The sequence below is a fragment of the Saimiri boliviensis genome, chromosome 15, assembly GCF_048565385.1.
Source record: "Saimiri boliviensis isolate mSaiBol1 chromosome 15, mSaiBol1.pri, whole genome shotgun sequence".
In the NCBI taxonomy this organism is placed as follows: domain Eukaryota; kingdom Metazoa; phylum Chordata; class Mammalia; order Primates; family Cebidae; genus Saimiri; species Saimiri boliviensis.
Genome location: NC_133463.1, coordinates 90,474,697 through 90,492,064, shown reverse-complemented (window position 1 = coordinate 90,492,064; position 17,368 = coordinate 90,474,697). Strand labels below are relative to the sequence as shown.

Sequence of the window (17,368 nt, the reverse complement as noted above, 5' to 3'; positions counted from 1 at the left end):
AAGCTCCCCTAACAAAGGCACGTTCTGTCTTTATATAGGCTTATACTTTAGATGTTACACGTGGAAGAATCTTAGGTTTATAACTTAACATATGAAAAATATCTTGGTTTACAGTCTCAGGAATTACATATGAAAAGGGTTTTGGTTTACAGTCTTAGGAATGAAAAGGGGAAGTTGATCTGAGATGCCTGGGTCTCCCTCTTCACCAGGACCTTGACTTTTTTTTTTTTTTTTTTTTGAGCAAAAGTTTTTTTCTTTTCAGTTGACTGAATTCTGTTATTACCTGATTGACTAAAATAGCTATTGCAGCAGAGCCTACTCTAGGGTTTTTAAGGAAGAGTATAGTTTAGGCACTTAGAAGTATCTTTGTTTAAAACTATTTTTTAGTGCACTGTAAAAGCATCATGTTGTCTAGCGTCATAACAATTCCCCCTTTTTGGAGACCCAGGATTCAGTGTGGGCTCTACCTAGAACTCGGAGATCTGGTAAAAAAAAGAAAAGCAGGTAGTCTCTAATAAAATTGGCCTTCTTACATAATCCAGTAATAAATTTCCATAATTTTATGGTTGAGTTGGTATCCATCTTTATTCTCCCTCTAGCACCACCAGACATTTTCTCTCTGTACCTTGTGATGTAAATTTTGCTATTTGGCTTTCACCTGAGTTATTTCCTTTAATATGCAAATTTAAGGCTATTTAGCTGACAACTGCCTAGGGTTGTGAAACAGGTTATCAAGAATCGGAAAGTCTAAGATAGGAAAAAAGAAGGTTTTTATGAATCTGTAAGATGTACTTCACTTCTATCAGCATGCCTAATATGTCTGTGTATTTATGTGTTGTGTACACAGTGTTTCACTACGAAAAATACATAAAAGATCTCTACCTAATTAACTCAAAGACAAATAAAAGCACTTAAGTACTTTATTGGAAAAAAGGAAAGACTAGTGAAATACTCTTTCAAATTGACATAACTTAAGTAAAATCTTTAATAAATTATCTAGCTTTATAATTATTGGTAAAGTAATATTAGAAATGTCTTAAGAATTGCCAGCATATATTTTTGATTTGCAATTATTCATCAAGCAATTTCATACTTACCCCTGCCAAATACTGTAAGTTGTCAAAATTTGGCAGAGGGTTTATAAGACTATAAACCCAGCCCAAAACAGAATGATCTTTGCTTGTGTAATCTTTAATAAATAAAACATTGGTATTGGTTTAATGAATATAGCTGCATCTTGATTTAGAAATATTATCATTAACTTCTAATTTTGTGGCTTTAGGCAGTCTAGTGCACAGGCAGTAAGGAAATTTGTTTTAGGAAAGACTATTGTCTTTGTTTCAAAGATAAACTGTAAGTTCCTCCCAAAGTTCAGAAATGAACAAGGACAGCCTGGAGGTTAGATGCAAGATGGAGTCAGTTAGATCAATTCTTTTTCACTGTCTCAGCTTTAATTTTGCAATGATGGTTTTATAACTTGAAATCATGACTATCGCAGTTTTCATAAATAATCTAGGTAAACAATTCAGATAATTAGGTAAATGTAATGGATAAATACTTCTAGACAAATTGTCAAAATTCAGAATACAAAGTTATATTAAATAATAGATATTTCATTATTAGGTATTTTCCAATAAAAGTATATTGTAGGAAACTATTCTTGCTAAAAAAAAAAAGTGTGTCCTTTTTTAAAAAAATTGGTGAACAAGTTTTACCTAATTTAAAGTTTAGTTAAAGGTTATATATAAAACAAAGCAAAGGAACCAGAAAATAACAGAGATGTAAAGAAAGTTATAAAAATAAAGAGGTATTTTTTGTGGTAAGAAAACTTAAAGACAAATAACTTTATGTGAGAAAGAATCTTGTAAGATAATTTTAGTCCTAAAATACAATGACTGGTTTTTTAAGAAAGAGGGTGTTTAGGCCAAAAGAGAAAGTCCAGGCATGTCATGAATGACCTGTGTAAGTCACAATAAGAGGATTTATTTAAAAAAAAATTTTATATGATCAAGTTGTTTATAAGTAATGGGTAATTATAGTGGTCTTTCTAGAGATTAAGCTTGATGTAAAAAAATCACTTATACACTAAATAGTTGGTAAGAACAATGAAATTTTCTTAAGGGGTTGATTTACTCTTAACAAATTATAACAGATTTTGATTTTTTTAACCAAAACTTTAACTTTTATTGCATCTCACCAGTTTTTGGCTTTTAAAAGGCACACATTCTTAAAGGTCTAATGAAATGTTTTTTTCCAGCATAATATTCTGTGCACTGCAGAAGTTCTGTTCTTTTGCCTTTCAGTAAATGACCTAACAGATTTAACATTTTATTGAAATAATTCCTATGCCATTATTGTTAAGTTTGGTTTGCTTAGGAAAAGGATGATATTTACATTTTTTAAAGTTATTACATTTGTGTGTCTTCCTGTATGTGCTTTTAAAGTTCTTGTGACATTGAGTTACAGGGCTTTGACTCCTGGGTCTAAAAAGACACCAAGTCCTGCTAAGTTTTTAAACACTGACAGCAATTAAAGCCCCATCTTTGGGCCCAGTAGAAGATGGTAATAAAAACCAACTGCACCCCTGAAACAGAGAGACAGAAATTAAAGTTATTCAACTTCTCAAGGCCCAGGGACTATCTCCATTGAGGTGGGTGCATGGATGCTAAGGGCTGATTTTAAAGATAAAATAAGTTCAGTTTCTCTATAAATTAATCATTAATGTTGAAGGCACACTGAAGCAAGACAAGCATAGGGGCCCCTGAGTCAAATTAATAAGGTTTTCTTGAAGCATTAACTAACTCCTAAATAAAGATTACAAAGGTTATGAAGGGCGTATCTTATGACCAAGATTAAAAATTTATAATTTTTAAATAAAATTTTGAAAAAGAAATTTAATTGGCCTCTTGTATACCTATCCAAGATTAAGCATGTTTCCTTTTTTTTTTTTTTTTTTTTTTAAGACAGAGCCTTGCTCTGTCACGTGGGCTGGAGTGCAGTGGCAGGCTCTTGGCTCACTGCATCCTCCATCTCATGGGTTCAAGCAGTTCTGTGCCTCAGCCTCCCAAATAGCTGGGATTATAGGTGCCCACCACCACGCCCAGCTAATTTTTTTGTATTTTTAGTAGAGATGAGGTTTCACCATATTGGCCAGGCTAGTCTTGATCTCCTGACCTCGTGATCCACCTGCCTCAGCCTCCCAAAGTGCTGGGATTATAGGTGTGAGCCACCGCGCCCGGCCAAGCCTGTTTCTGATGAGTCCCCACAGGCACCTGAGAAAGACACCCAGCTGCATAAATAGAACGAAGGCTCTGATCTCAGCTATAGCTGGTAAACCATTAAAAGCGCCCTCTGAGTCTCACGTGGTTATTTCCTCCTCGGACCTTTGATAGCTGCCTGGTTATTATTAATCATTGGTCCTTGCTTGTTTATCTTCTTGGCAGTTTGTGTTTTCTAGATTACGGTAGGAAACGTCCCAAAGGCCATGAAACACTGGCAGATATTAAGCTAGGGTGTGGGGATTCGAGCTCTGCCCTTTTTTCTTTTTTGCTTTTCTATCATTTGTAAAGATGAGGCGAAGTGGGAAGACGGGGAGGTGCAGGTTCCTGCCCAGATAGAGCTGTGCGGGTTCCTGTCCAGGCGGAGCTGTGCGGGTTCCTGTCCAGGCGGAGCTGTGCGGGTTCCTGTCCAGGCGGAGCTGTTCGGGTTCCAGTCTAGGCGGAGCTGTGGGGCCCTGAGCGCGGGGGCGGCCTCTGCAGCCTGAGTGCACCGGGCTGGGCCTGCACTGTTGCTCACTGCTGCTGCAGGTGGCCCTTCCTGGCTGGTCCTTGCCCTTGGAGAGGTCAGCCGTCTGTCCTTTGAGGAGGCAGCAGGATGTGCCATGTGGCCAGAGCAGGCTCCTGCCCATCGTCATGTGTGTGGCAGTGTCAGGGCTGTATGTCCTCACAGGCCCTCAGCTCAGAGGTGCTGTGACCTGAGGGACAGCTCAGGGGTTCAAAGGGGCCACAGTTTTCAGGCTGGTCCTGGCATGGAGAGCCCAGCGAGGCCTCCCGTGTCCTTGCCCTTCTTCCTTTCACCCGGCCAAAGGTATTCCGATGTGAGGAAGTCTGGGGAACACGGTGTGAGGGTCCTGTGCCTGCTCTGTCCTGGACACCTCCAGCCTGCCTGATGCCAATGGGCCCCAGCCCTGGAGCACGCTGCCTTGTGACTCTGAACCTAAGTCCCAGGGAGAAGGACCCCTTTCCACCAGGGGGTAGGGGCTGCTGTGCGGGCGCCGGGGCGGGCTGAGTCCCGAGGACGGCCGCCTAGTCACTGAGGCATCTCCTGCACTGCAGGCCTCCAGAGGCCCTCCCTGGCCATCCCAGCATTCTGGATCCTCTTTCCTTGCTTTATTTTTTTTCTCCTAGTTTTTGTAACCAGGGTGACCAGGAGTACCTGGAATGGCTCGTGTAACACAGCAGGGGCTCGATAGCCGGACAGGGCACCAGCCTCCCTCACCCAGCTCCTGGACACTCCCAGAGCAGGTGGGCAAGCCCAGGCCACAGCGTCAGGAGATGCAGTGCGGCCAGCAGCACGTGCCTGAGCCCCAGCTCCTGCAGCCGAGCCTGAGGGGTGCAGAGTTCTGTGCGGGGACCCCTGGTCTGCAGGGCCCTCCCAGAAAACAAAGGCCTGGCCCTGGACTCTGGTCTGGGGCAGGTCTGAGTGTGTCTTGAGCCCTGGACAGTGGGTGGGTGTCAGGCAGGCTGAAGCTGGGCGCAGGCGAGGTGGGGAGGGAGCAGCCGGTGCTCAGGGTCACTCAGATGCTGGCCGAGGGACATGCACCCTCCTGACGCTGCCAGGAGGGAGGTCTCCCAGTGAAGTCCCATGTTGGACAGGAGGCCTGGCTCTTTCTCAGCACAGCCCTGCCCACCGCCTGCTCCATGACCTACCCCCAGAGCTCCAGGCCAGGGTTCCAGTCCTGGCTCAGGTTGGGATGTGGGCCGCAGCCCTGTTGTCTTCCCTGAGCCTCCGCCTCCTCTTTTCTGAACCTGTACCCCCACTCCGAGCCCCAACCTAATAGCCTTGGAAGCCTCACCCTGAGCAAGTCCCCACGCAGGTCACAGGCTGCGCCCCAGCCCTGGGGCAGGACGCAGGCTCTGTGCCAAAGGCTTCCCCGCCAAGGGCAGGAGGCAAGTGTGGGTGGAGTCCTCCCTCGGGCCCAGGAACCCAGGTGCCTGTGGATGCTGGTGAGGCACAGCTTGTCCCAGAAAGAAGCCCCGGGAGGTGTGATGGACACCCCAGAGCGGGAAGGGGCTGAGGTTCAGGGTTGGGGGAGGCCACCTGTCCCCAGGCGCCCTGCTGCGGTGTTTGAATGCTGTATGGTGGGTGTGCAGCCCTAAAACAGACGTTGGAACATGTGGGTGCTCAAATCAGGCCAAAAGGAGGCGTGGGAACGTGGACGCAGCAGCCCCCGCCCCGGGGACCCTCTCCTTCCTGTGAACTTTCCAGGTCCGTCCTCCTAGCAGGGAGGGGTCATGGATGAACAAGACAGCTCAGAGAGGCCTGGCCACAGCTCCAGGCTGCACAGCAAGTGCGTGTCCTGGGAACCGCCCTCCCACCCTCTGCAGGGATGCCCTCCTTCCAGGTGCCAGGTGTTTGCTCCGGTCACGGAGGGGGCTGCAGCCCCCATGACCAGGGCCCATTCACAGTCACAGACCTGGTCCTGACACAGCCCGGATCCCATCCCGCCTGGGGTGCACAAGGACAGAGCCTCTCTCTGGCTTATCAGCAGGTGTTTATTAAGGGCCTACGCTGTGCTGGGGCTGCCACTGAGGGAGCCCCACGAATGTGAGGGCTGGCCCCTCCCTCCAGGCCACCAGGCCCCATCGCCGCAGACTCCCAGGACCCCACACCAACCCCTGTCCTCCAGCTCTGCTCCGTCTACTTCATCTCAGCCTTTGCCAGCCCTCCTGAGGGCCTGCCCCATGCTGGAGGGCCCGGGTCACGACCAGACCTGGCTCTGGTCATAGATGGGGTGGGCAGGGAAGGCTTCCTGGAGGAAGAGGTGCCTGAGCACAGGGTTAAGGGTGGGGAACACTGGGCCATGGAGACAGCAGCAGTGCGGATTGGAGGGGCCATCTGCAGGCTGATCTGTGTCGCTAGAGCCGGCATGCCAGGTGGGAGTCCTGGAAACAGCCATGGGAGGGTCAGGGTGGGGGACGGGGGTGGGAAGCAGAGGGACGTGGCCAGGCCTGTGTTAGGACGCGCCCTCAGGAACCAGGACAGGCTCCTACTGGGCCAGGTGTGTGAGAAGTGGCACAGGGGCCGGGGGCACCACACCCAGTGGGGGCCGCAGCAGGGCCTCCGGGAGCCTATAGCTGGCTGAGACCCCAGAGCAGCAGGCTGAGTGCGGTGAGCGGCGCCAGGGTGGCGGCAGCTGGCTGCAGGGCACAGGCCCCGCTGGCATTGCACAAGTCGGTGTCACAGCACGTGATGTTCTTCTTGCCCACATAGTAGTCCTGAGAGTCGTCCTCGCAGTGTGCGCTGCAGCCTTTGCTGATGACGGTCAGGAGGCCTACGGCGCCTGGGGAGCAGCGGACCCAGGGCTGGCGCTGTCCTGCGTGCCCACCCGCCCGCCCTGCCCACGCCGCCTCCTGTCCCCACCCTGCCTGAAGCTCTGGAGTCCCCCTGGGCTGCCTCAGGATCACAAGCAGTGCCAGGGCCTGGTCTTGGGCCTATCCCCATCCGGGGCAGGGCGACCGCCCGCTGAGCACCAGAACTGGTGTGAGCCAGCCAGCCCGCGCAGGGGTGGGGGAGGGACGGACGGTGGAGGAGGGTGGATGGTGGAGGGGGCTGGAGGGACAGATGCTGGGTGACAGGTGGGGGACAGGTGCGGGACGGGTGGGGGATGACTGGAAGGAAGACGGGGCGTAGGTGTGGGGAGATGGCCAGAAGGCCGAATGCTTCAGTGGCAGAGACCTAAGCCGGGCTCGCGCCCCACACTCACGGATGCGCTCCGTCCAGCAGTGCGTCTCCGACTCGGTGCAGTTGTGCACCTGCAGGCAGTTCTCGTTGCTCACCTGGCCCCTGCAGGTGTAGCACTGCAGGGCGGAGCCTGCGGGGTGTGTGGGAGAAGCCTCAGAGGCTGACCCCAGCACTCCCCAGAGGGGGACTCCCAGCCGGGGCCTGCCAGCCTCATCTTCTCTGCAGGGCGGAGGGCGAGGCCGACAGCAGGGTCTGGGCCCTTCTGGAGAGCGCACACTGTGTGCTCGGACAGGCCTGTGCAGGGCACGAACTTCACACCCCCCTAGGGTGTCCGGCAGCTGCCATCTATGCCCCAGCCCCCTGCTTGCCAGGGTAAAGCGTTGTGAAAACGCCCATGCTCCTGAGAGAGGAGGGCTCACCCCACTTGCCAGGGGCCCAGCTGGACACTTGGAGACGGGATGGATGAAGCTTTTCCGTGACTTCCTCAGGCCACCACCATGGAGGCCCACATGGCCTTGTCCCCAGCAGCCTGTCTAGGCTATAGCCCGAGCTCTCGGCCTCTCTCAGGCCTCCCGGGTCAGGTCTTGCTCTGTCCCTGGGGTGGCCCTGCTGTGAGGTGGTCATGGCCACTGGCTTCGCCTGTGCAGGCAGGCGTCTCCACAGTCCTGGGAGCCCTCTCCTCGCCCTCAATTCCCCCTGAAGATGCTCTCAGGGCCCTCGTCAGTGCCTCCGAAATGTTGCCCTGTTTAGCCCCTCGGTGGCTGCGTTGGTGACCCTGCTTTCCAGAAGAGGAAGCTGCGGCCATGGGGGTGACTGACCCCGGGACCCTGGGCTGGGAGGAACCCACACCGAGCAGAGCCAGTAGCCCCCTGGGACCCTTGGAGGCTGCAATGCTGGGGCTGGGCTGGGGGCAGACTCCTGGGTCCTCTCAGGACACCCCCAGCACCTCCCCTCATGCCCTCAAAGGGACTTCATAGCCTGAAGCTTCCTGCCCCTGTGCCTCCTGGCTCCTCATTGGCATCTCTGTCCATCCGTCAGTCTATCTGCACCCCAGGAGCCAGGCCCTGACCCATGGTGTTGAAGGAATGTGACTCCATGCTGCCCCTGTAAGCCCCGGTCACTGGGATGGCGGGGAACACAGGTCACTGCCTGGTTGTGCCAGGAGCTGCCCTGGAGGAGTGGAGGCTGCAGTGAGAGCCTCACGCCTCCTCTCCCTGAGTGCCTCCCGGACTCACCCCTGCTCCCTTCCCTGCTGGGGGCCAGCCACGGCCTCACCTGGCTTCAGGGCCAAGCCTGCGACCAACACGGCGAGCAGCACAGCCTTCATGGTCACGGGTGGGCAGCGGCGGAGTGGGCCTCGGGTGGCTTTATATGCCTCAGCCGGGGAGAGGCTGGACTGCCCACAGTCAACACCCGCGGGCTCCCTGGAGCCAGTGAGGGCCCGGGCTGGGCAGGTCCCGTCTCCCCCCTGAGCCTGCGCCTCCCTCTCCCTTCGTCCTTTACACCTCCAGAGGCAGAGGCTGCCCAGGCCCAGGGCTCAGCAGGCCCCTGCTGAGGGCTGAAACCTCCTCAGCTCCCGACGACAGCCCTCCTGCCTCCCCTGCCTCACAGCGCAGGGCCAGATCAGGGAGACCCTTTCTCCAGGCTCCTGCAGGCCTCGGCCTTCCAGCCAAGGACGAGGCACCTCCCCGGGCCCTGTGTCCTGCAGACACTGTGCTGCCCTCCCGGGGCCCATGGCCCATGGGGTGAGGAGCCTCGGTCACGGCGTCACAGACAGATCAGCAGCAGGTGCTGCCAGGGAGAGGGGCCGGGCTGTTCCAGTTGTGAAGCAAAGGCCACATTCGAAGGGCCCCCATCTGAGTGGACCCCTCCTCACGGCCAGGGCTTTCCAAAGTGAGCCTGAAAAACCGGTTCAGGCCGTGACAGCAAAGGGCGGGACAGCCTCATGACCGCTCCCTTCATAACTCAGAAAGAGCCAGCGTTACCAGCGGGGACCTGCAGCCTGATGAGAGCCACTGCCCATCTATTTTCTCAGAGGCCTGCTACCTGGGGGCTTCATCTGACGCCAAACCCTTGGTCTCCACAGCCCCTGAAAGCCCAGACGTGCCTTTCTGTTGATAACTCTTGCTACCAGCTGCCACTCAGAAAATGTTAAATTCACCTGTCACCTGGAAACCCCTGTTCGAGCAGTCCTGCCTTTCTGAACCAAACCAATGTGGATCTTAAATGTACGTGATTCCTGCCTCATGTCTCCTTAAAATGTATCAAATCGAGCTGGGCCCTGACCACCTCGGGCACCTGGCCTCAGGTCTCCTGGGGGGTGTGTCACAGGCCATGGGCCTCAGATTCGGCTCAGAATAAATGTCTTCAAATATTCTACAGAGTTTGGCTCTTTGTTGACACAGGGGACACCCCACCCCCCGGGGAGGGGACACTGTTGGACAGGCTCTCACTTAGGGGGCATTGGGTGTGGGACCTGGGCTAGGCGCTCTACCCTCAGGACCTTGAGTGATCCTAGCTTGGAACGCTAGCTGCAGGGAGTTGGGAAGTGCAGCTTTTAGCAGCCTCTGCAATAGCGGGAGCAGGGGCGGCGCCCAGGGCTGGATGGCCTCTGCGCCAGGTCCCCTCCCTCCTGCTCCATGGTCCCGGGAGGCTGGTCCGGCTGCCACGGGCAGGAGGTGAGAGGGTGGAAGAGACAGGGTTAGGCTGGCTCTCCTGCCAGCTGGCTGGGGGGTGGTGGCAGTGGTTTGGGGGACATCAGCTCCCACTGTCTCACCTTGAGTCTGGGATCCAGGTAACACTACTGATGGGGGCAGGGACGATGTGACACCCGACCTCCCTGGGACTCAGTGGCACCAGGAATCTCCCTTTGGGCTTCCCCTGGGACTCAGGTCGGCCCCTGTCCCTCCGGGGTCACTCCTGCCCGACTCGCTGGCACCTGTGGGGTTGGGCTCTTTTCCATGGAAATTGTCTCTTCTCTGGCAAGTGAAGAGTCTGGGCCCGAGAGGAATAGGCCTTACTGGAGGCCATGCAGGGTGACTGTGGTCTCCTCAAGGCCCCTCCTTGCTCAGTCTGCCCACCCAGAGCTTCCCCTCGGGACACGCCCTCCGGCCCATGTCCTGTGAGCTCAGAATAAGGGCCTCACCTGGTAATTAACTGCTTCCACGTGTGGCTGACTGCTTCTGTCCCATCCTCCCTCTGCCCCCGGCCCCAGCTCGCCAGGACCCTGGCCACTCCTGCCCAAGAGGTTTTCTTATCTGTCTCTGTATTCAAGGTGCCAGCCTGGAACTTTCCGTCCTCAAATACGTACAGGTGTGTAAGTGTTTGCTGATCTGATTTGATATACAGCGATTTCTGTAAGGCAGTGGTTCTCACGTGGGTGACTCTCCACTCCCAGGGAATGTTTGGTGATGTCAAGAGGCATCTCTGCTTGTTCCAGCTGAGGGGTGCTGCTGGCCTGTAGTGGGTGCAGGCCAAGGAGGGGCAGCACGCAGGACCCCCACCACAGAATCCGCCGGCCCAGACATCAGGCATGCTGAGGGTGAGGCTGGTCTCAGGATGGCCTCATGGCCACGGCGCACATACAGAAGACCATGGCTGTGACATTCCTAGAGCCCCACCCCTGACCACAGGTTGGGTTCCGAACTCAGCTCCAAACTGAGCCCTCACTGTGGTCAGTCTGAACTCTAACCCTGGTTACCTAACAAGGCCTGGTTATGGTCCCACCCTGAGTCCTAAGACTAGCCACACCCTGAGCCCTGGCCTGGGCCACTGACTGAGCCCTGATCCCAGTCACAGAATGAACCCTGACCATGGTCACACACTGAGCCCTGATCCTGATCACACTCAGTCCCTGGCTCTGGCCACTGACACCCTTGATCCCAGTCACAGAATGAACCCTGATTGTGGTCACACACCGAGCCCTGATCCTGATCACACTCAGTCCCTGGCTCTGGCCACTGACAGCCCTGATCCCGGTCACAGAATGAACCCTGACTACAGTCACCCTCTGATTTTTTACCCTGGTCACAGGCTAATCCCTGCCCCATTGTTCACACTTTGGCCGTATACTAAATGCAGCCCTGGAGCCTAAACGGAGCCTGGATCTTCTGGCAGTTCTCCTGCCTGGGAAGTTCTGCCACAAGGGGCATGGCTCTCCACAGAGCCCCATGCAGTGGACAGGGGCCGAGAGGTTGATGTGAGTCATAAAACTCCAGTCTCCAGTTCAGATGGCTCTGTGTGAGTTAAACTCTTTCTCTGTTGCAATTCCCCTGACTTGATAAATCGGCTCTGTTTGGGCAGGGGTTGAAATGAACCCACTGTGTGATGACACACTAGTACATTTTCTTCCTTCTCTTCCGCTCTTTCTGACTCTCCCAAGGGCCACGATGGACTTGGTCCTTGAGAAGAGGCACAAGGCTCCCTGAGTAATGGTAGATGCAGCTGGGGGAGCCCCATGCATCTTGAGGATCAGGCCCCAAGATGCATGGGGCTCCCTCCAGACAGGCCAATTCCCACTGCCCACCAGCACTGCCCAAGTCCTGGGAGACCATGTGATCCCAGGTCCCTGAGGTGGTAGCAGGGTCACGCACCAGGGATGGAGCCAGCCTTCCTGGGGAGACTTTGCTGTCCCAGGCGACCCTGCCACAGGAGCTCCACTCCCATCCAGTGGCCCTAGGTTCCAGTCCAGCCATGCACGTGCTATGCTTGGTGACTCGGTCTCCTCCTCTGTGAAACATCTGACTTTAGCAGGCCCAAATTCCCGCCCCACAGAATCAAGTGCCATAAGAATGGTGAGTGTAGCTTCCGTGTGACTCACCCTTGGCCTCCTTCCTCTGCTCTGCAGTCACCTCTTGGGACTCCAGATTTTCCTGTTCACTCTTGACCTTTCGCCTACCCACCCCACGACCATGGGCCCAAAGCAGCTGGGTTCCCCAGAGATCTTGCCTTCCACCCAGTGCAGGGGTGAGGCCAGGGTTAGGGCAGCCGAATCAGGCCCTGGGGCTTCTGGGAGCCAACTCACCTTGTGGGGAGTCCCACCACCACCTCCCGGGGCCTCACACAGTCCCATGCAGTAACACACATCCCTGTGTGTAAATGTTTTTATTTCATGCAGCGTTAATTAAAAAAAATAAAGCTAGCATGTCACTTGCAAAGCCATGCTGGGGTCAGCTTGCAGCATCTTTTCTTTGGAAAAACGCCCTTGCAAATCAGGAGGAAAACCCACTAGAGCTCAGATCACGGGGTGGCGGGGGCACTGAGTGCCAGGCTCAGATCATGGGGTGGTGGGGGCACTGAGTGCCAGGCTCAGATCGTGGGGTGGCAGGGGCACTGAGTGCCAGGCTCAGATCATGGGGTGATGGGGGCACTGAGTGCCAGGCTCAGATCGCGGGGTGGCAGGGGTACTGAGTGCCAAGCCCCCATTTGGGTTCTGGAAACTAAGGCCATGACTTGCAGGCTGTGTGTGTGACATGTGACTGTGAGGGTTTGTACATGCAAACTATGTGAGCATGGGTGCGTGCCCTGTGAGACAGGATGCATGTCTGTGGCATGTGTGTAAATGTGAGTGTGGGTGTGTGCAGTGTGTGTTGTGTGATCAAAAGCATGTGTGTAAATGTGAGTGTGTGTTGAGGCCATCGAGTCTCGAGGCTGGGCAGCTTGGAACCCCTCAGAGCGGTTTCCCCCAAGCCCACCCAGGTGGGGTCCACAGGCCCTCCCCATTTCTAACTCCCCCACGGCCCTGCATTCCCAGAGGAGGTGCCTCTTCCTGGCTGTCACAAAGGTGCCATCAGGGCCTGGCCCCAAACCACTTCCTCTCCTGCCTGGGCACCAACGTGGAGATGGGTACTGCCCCAGCCCCTGCCCCACCAGCCATGCCCCTTGACTTCCAGTGCCTCTCAGAACTGCCCCCCTCTCTGCACCCTCTGTTCGTGCCACTTCCTCCTCCTGGAGTGAACTCAGCAGAGGAGACGCCAGGCACACCCTTCCCTGCCAGCTGGGCATAGCTTCCCCAGCACCCTCAGCCACCCCTGCTGTGAGAGAGCTGTCATCCAGAGACCTCCAGAGAGAGGGCCGTCTGGGACTGTCCCCACCTGAGGCCCCTGGAACCTGAGTAAAGGGCACTGTGGGTGCAGGCCCACCTCCAGACAGAGGGGACAGCAGGGGCGGGGGGCGGCCCACGGGCTTGGGAGAGGACAGTGAAGGGTTAGATCTGGTGTGGCCTTGTGGCCCAGTGAGGACCTGAGCAGTATTCAGGGTGCACGGGCTTATTTGGGCAGGGGGAGTGACTGACCCTCTCAAAGGCCACTCAGACTGTGGCTGGAGACGGGGAGGCCAGTCGGGACAGAGGCTGGCACAGTGGCCCAGGCATGGTCTGGGGGCTCTGCTCTGTGAACCTGGGGCACCGCTGGGGGAAGGGGGTCCTCAGTGCCGGCCCCCAGAATTGTGAGTGAAGGAGACCTGATCCAACTGACCCCCAACTTGCCTTTAATCTCCAAACTGCCCTTAGTCATTTCTGGGCATAATCGCCCTTCCCCAAAACTCAACCGCCTTTGTAAAACTAATGAAAGGTCACCACTGCATTAGGAAGATGAGAGGAGTTCTTCTGAAGTGTAGACTTAACTCCCAGCCAGAGCTCCCTGCCATTATTCCAGGGGTCACAAGATGGGAAACTCCCCCAGTCACTCCAAGTAACATCACTATTGTGATCCTCAGACTGGCCTTTCAAGACGGTCTTTCCCGTTTTTTGCATGTCTAATGACTGACGGATGGCTCCAGCGAGTCCCATCAACCCGGCAGCCGGCCCTGTGGCCCCACGTGGATGAAACTCAGTGCACAGGAGGACCATTGTCACACCTCTACCACTGCATCGCCAGCCAACCAGCAGCACCCGCTCCCTGGCCCACCAAACTTTCCTTGAAAGACCCTAGCGTCCAAATTCTTTGATAGGCTGATTTGAGTAATAATAAAACTTGGTATCCCCTTCAGGTGGCTCTGCGTGAATTAAACTCTTTACTGCAATTCTCCTGTCTTGATAAATTGGCTCTATCTGGGCAGGGGTCAAAATGAACCCACTGGGTTATACATTTTCTTCCTTCTCTTCCTCTCTTCCTGATCCCTCCTGAGGGCCAGAATGGACTCGGTCTTTGAGAAGAGGCCCAGGGTTCCCTGAGGAATGGTAGGAGCACCTGGGGGAGCCCCATGCATCTTGGGGATCAGGCCCCAGTTACAGGCCAATCCTCACTGCCCACCAGCACCGTCCAAATTCTGGGAGACCATGTGATCCCATGTCCCCGAGGTGGCGGGGACATGGGAGTTAAGAAGAAATTATTTAGGCAGATAGTGAGGGTAAGGAAGTCCTTGGTAAGGTTTTCCTTTTAATGAAAAGCAGCCCCCAAATCATTTTCTTTTCTAACCAAGAGCAGCCTGTAAAACAGAGCTGCAAACACAGACAAGCAAGCTGGAGGCTTGCACAGGTGAATGCTGGCAGTCATGCCAACAGGAAAAGCAAGCTGCAACGAGGCATGATCAAAGGGCAGCTCCATCTTCCCTTCCCGTGTGTATAGCAGGGAGCAGACAAGATGGCACTGGCCAAGTGGAAAGCCCATTTGCAAACAGGATTAGGGTGGGGCGACCAGCCTTCCCCATGCCATATGTAAACATCACACTTGGTCATACCAATCGTGCCTATAAAATATGCTGTGGTCTGCTGCAGGCCTGCCAGCTTTTCCCTCTTGGATGTCTTTCTCTCCAGAGTGCTGCTCCCTTCTCTCCTTTCTTCTGCCTATTGAACTTTCTGCTCCTTAACCCATCTACATGAATCTGTGTCCTTAATCTTCTTGGCATGAGACAAGTAACCCCAGATATTTACCCCAGACAGTGATGCCGCTTCAGCAGCAGTCACACCAGGGATGGAGCCAGCCTTCCCCAGGTGGTGGCGGGGGTGGGCGGGAACTTTGCTGTCCCAGGAGATCGTGCCATGGGAACCCTAGTCCAGTGGCACTGGGTTCTAGCCCCACCATGTGCCTGGTATGCTTGTGACTCCATTTTATCTTCTGTGAAACACATCTGACTCTAGCAGCCCCAAATTGCTGCCTCACAGAGTCATGTGCAATAAAAACGGTTGGTTTCAAGCTACTAAGTTTTGGGGTGGTTAGTGATGCAGCAGTTGATAGCTGATATGAGAGTAAGGGCAGAAATGAAGACTTGAAAGGAAGCAAGACCACAGAGGTGTGGATGGGGGAGGGCAGGTGGAGGGAGTGAGAGGAGGCCCAATACTGGCTGGGTTTTGCAGGTAGAGGATGTGGATATGAGGGATGGAGACTGCCGAGGGTGAGCCTGAGTGAACGGCAAGGTGAGTAGCCATTTGTGAAGGTGGGGGCCATGCAATGGAGCAAGGCTGGGCTGGAAGATCAAAGCTAAGCAAGACATTGGGCAGCACATAGGAGTGTGGATTTCTGGGGAGGGGCCCCGGCAGGAGATAGGAATTCAGGTGTTGCCAGTGTTGGATGGTTTTTAAAGGCATGACACTGGAGGAGATCACCTAGGGGGTGGGGATTGGTTGAATAAAAGGAGCCAAAGAATGACCTGGTGAGTAAGGAATCAGCAAGGGAGGGTAAGGAAGAGAAGAACCAGAGGGTGGGAGGGTCCTGGGAGCCCAGGGAACAACTGAACTGAGGAGGAGTGAGTTGGCCGGGCGCGTGCCTGGAATCCCAGCATTTGGAGATCACTGGAGTCCACGAGTTCGAGACCAGCCTAGGCAACATGGCTAGACCTCGTTTCCACAAAAAATTAAAGAGATAGATGAGGTGGTGTATGCCTGTAGACCCAGCTGCTCTGGAGGCTGAGGCAGGAGGATCCCTTGAGTCCAGGAGTTTGAAGCTGCAGTGAGGAGATTACACCACCACACTCCAGCCTGGGCACAGAGTGAGATTCTGCCTCAAAAAAATAAAAATAAAAAAGGAGGAGTGAGCTACCCAAATCTGTATTTGTTTCCTATTGCTGTCCTAACAAATTACCATAAATGTGGTGGTCCAAAACAGTACACATTTATATCTCACAGTTCTGGGAGTCAGAGACTAATGGGACAATGAGTGTCATGGGCTAAGATCAAGGAGTCAACAGGCTGCATTCCTTCTGGAGGTTCCAGGAGAGACCCCGTTTCCTTGCCTCTCCAGCCTCTAGAAGCCGCCCACATTCCCCGGCCTGTGGCTCCTTCCTCCGTCTTCAAATCACATCAGTCCAACCCCCGTGTCTGCTGTCCCGTTTCTTTTTCTCTCTGCTTTCGTCTCATTGTCTTCTCACTAGGCTTCCTACCTCCCACAAGAAACCCTGGATGCCGCCTATCCTCCTCTCTGTACCCATGCGCTCTGCATCCAGATGGAACCAAGCAGGGAAAAAATACTCGGAAAAAAACCGTGTGTCTGTACTGAAACTGTACAAACTTTTCTCTTGTCGCTATTCCCTAAACAATACGGTATAACAACTATTTACATAGCGCTTACATCGTGTTACAAGTATTCTGGCTGCGATTTGAAGTATACAGGAAGATGTGCATAGGTTATTTGCAAGTACTGGGCCATTTCATGTAAGGGATCTGGGCATCGAGGATTTTGGTATCCTTGGGAGGTGACGGAGCCAATCCTCCGCGCGTACCCAGGGATGACTGTACATCGGACTCACCCTGATTCACCTGAGAATCTCCCCGTCTTAAGAACCTTGGCTTCCCTGCGTTTGCGAAGCCCCTTCTGCGTGTAAGTAACGTGTTCACAGGAGCTGGAGCTTAGGAAGTGGACATCCTCGGGGGCGGTGCGGAACCCTGAGTGCCTGGGGCTGCCCCGGGACTGCGGGAGCCCCGAGTCCTCAGCGCAGGGTTCACTCGTCATGAAAGGAACGTGAGCCTGCGGGGCGCCCTGCGCCCATTCTACAGATGGAGAGAGCAGCGCGGAGCCGTCTCCCTTCCCCTTCACCCAGGAACCCCCATTCCTCCCCTCCCCTCGCCTCCCCCTCCCCTCCCCCTCCCCCTCGCCTCCCCCCTCCCCCTCGCGCCTCCCTCCCCCCGCCTTCCCCCTCTCGCCCCCCCGCCTCCCCCTCCCCCTCGCCGCCTCCCTCCCCCTCGCCTCCCCCCTCCCCCTCGCCTCCTCCTGTCCCCCTCCCCCTCGCCTCCCCCCTCCCCCTCGCCTCCTCCTGTCCCCCTCCCCCTCGCCTCCCCCCCTCCCCCTCGCCTCCTCCTGTCCCCCTCCCCCTCGCCTCCCCCTCCCCCTCGCGCCTCCCTCCCCCCGCCTTCCCCCCTCTCGCCCCCCCGCCTCCCCCTCCCCCTCGCCTCCCCCCTCCCCCTTGCCGCCTCCCTCCCCCTCGCCTCCCCCCCTCCCCCTCGCCTCCTCCTGTCCCCCTCCCCCTCGCCTCC

The 17,368-nt window shown here is 54.7% G+C and overlaps 1 protein-coding gene across 1 annotated transcript; it reads right to left on the bottom strand.

The window, feature by feature from the left end:
• Positions 1 to 5,756: 5,756 nt before the first annotated feature.
• Positions 5,757 to 8,893, bottom strand: PSCA (prostate stem cell antigen). Its single transcript, XM_003942076.4, has 3 exons — positions 8,239 to 8,893; positions 6,986 to 7,093; positions 5,757 to 6,562 (listed from the first exon to the last, which is right to left on the bottom strand). The coding sequence occupies exons 1-3, from the start codon at positions 8,288 to 8,290 to the stop codon at positions 6,351 to 6,353; spliced, it is 372 nt and encodes a 123-aa protein (XP_003942125.1). The 5' UTR covers positions 8,291 to 8,893; the 3' UTR covers positions 5,757 to 6,350.
• Between the last annotated feature and the right edge of the window lie 8,475 nt (positions 8,894 to 17,368).

Bases quoted from the DNA above. Each gene is read 5' to 3' on its own strand.
- PSCA (XM_003942076.4), bottom strand. From the start codon at position 8,290: ATGAAGGCTGTGCTGCTCGCCGTGTTGGTCGCAGGCTTGGCCCTGAAG. The intron at 7,094-8,238 runs GTGAGGCCGTGG...CACACCCCGCAG, and splicing joins AGGCTTGGCCCTGAAGCCAG to GCTCCGCCCTGCAGTGCTAC. The intron at 6,563-6,985 runs GTGAGTGTGGGG...GCTGCTCCCCAG, and splicing joins CTGCTGGACGGAGCGCATCC to GCGCCGTAGGCCTCCTGACC.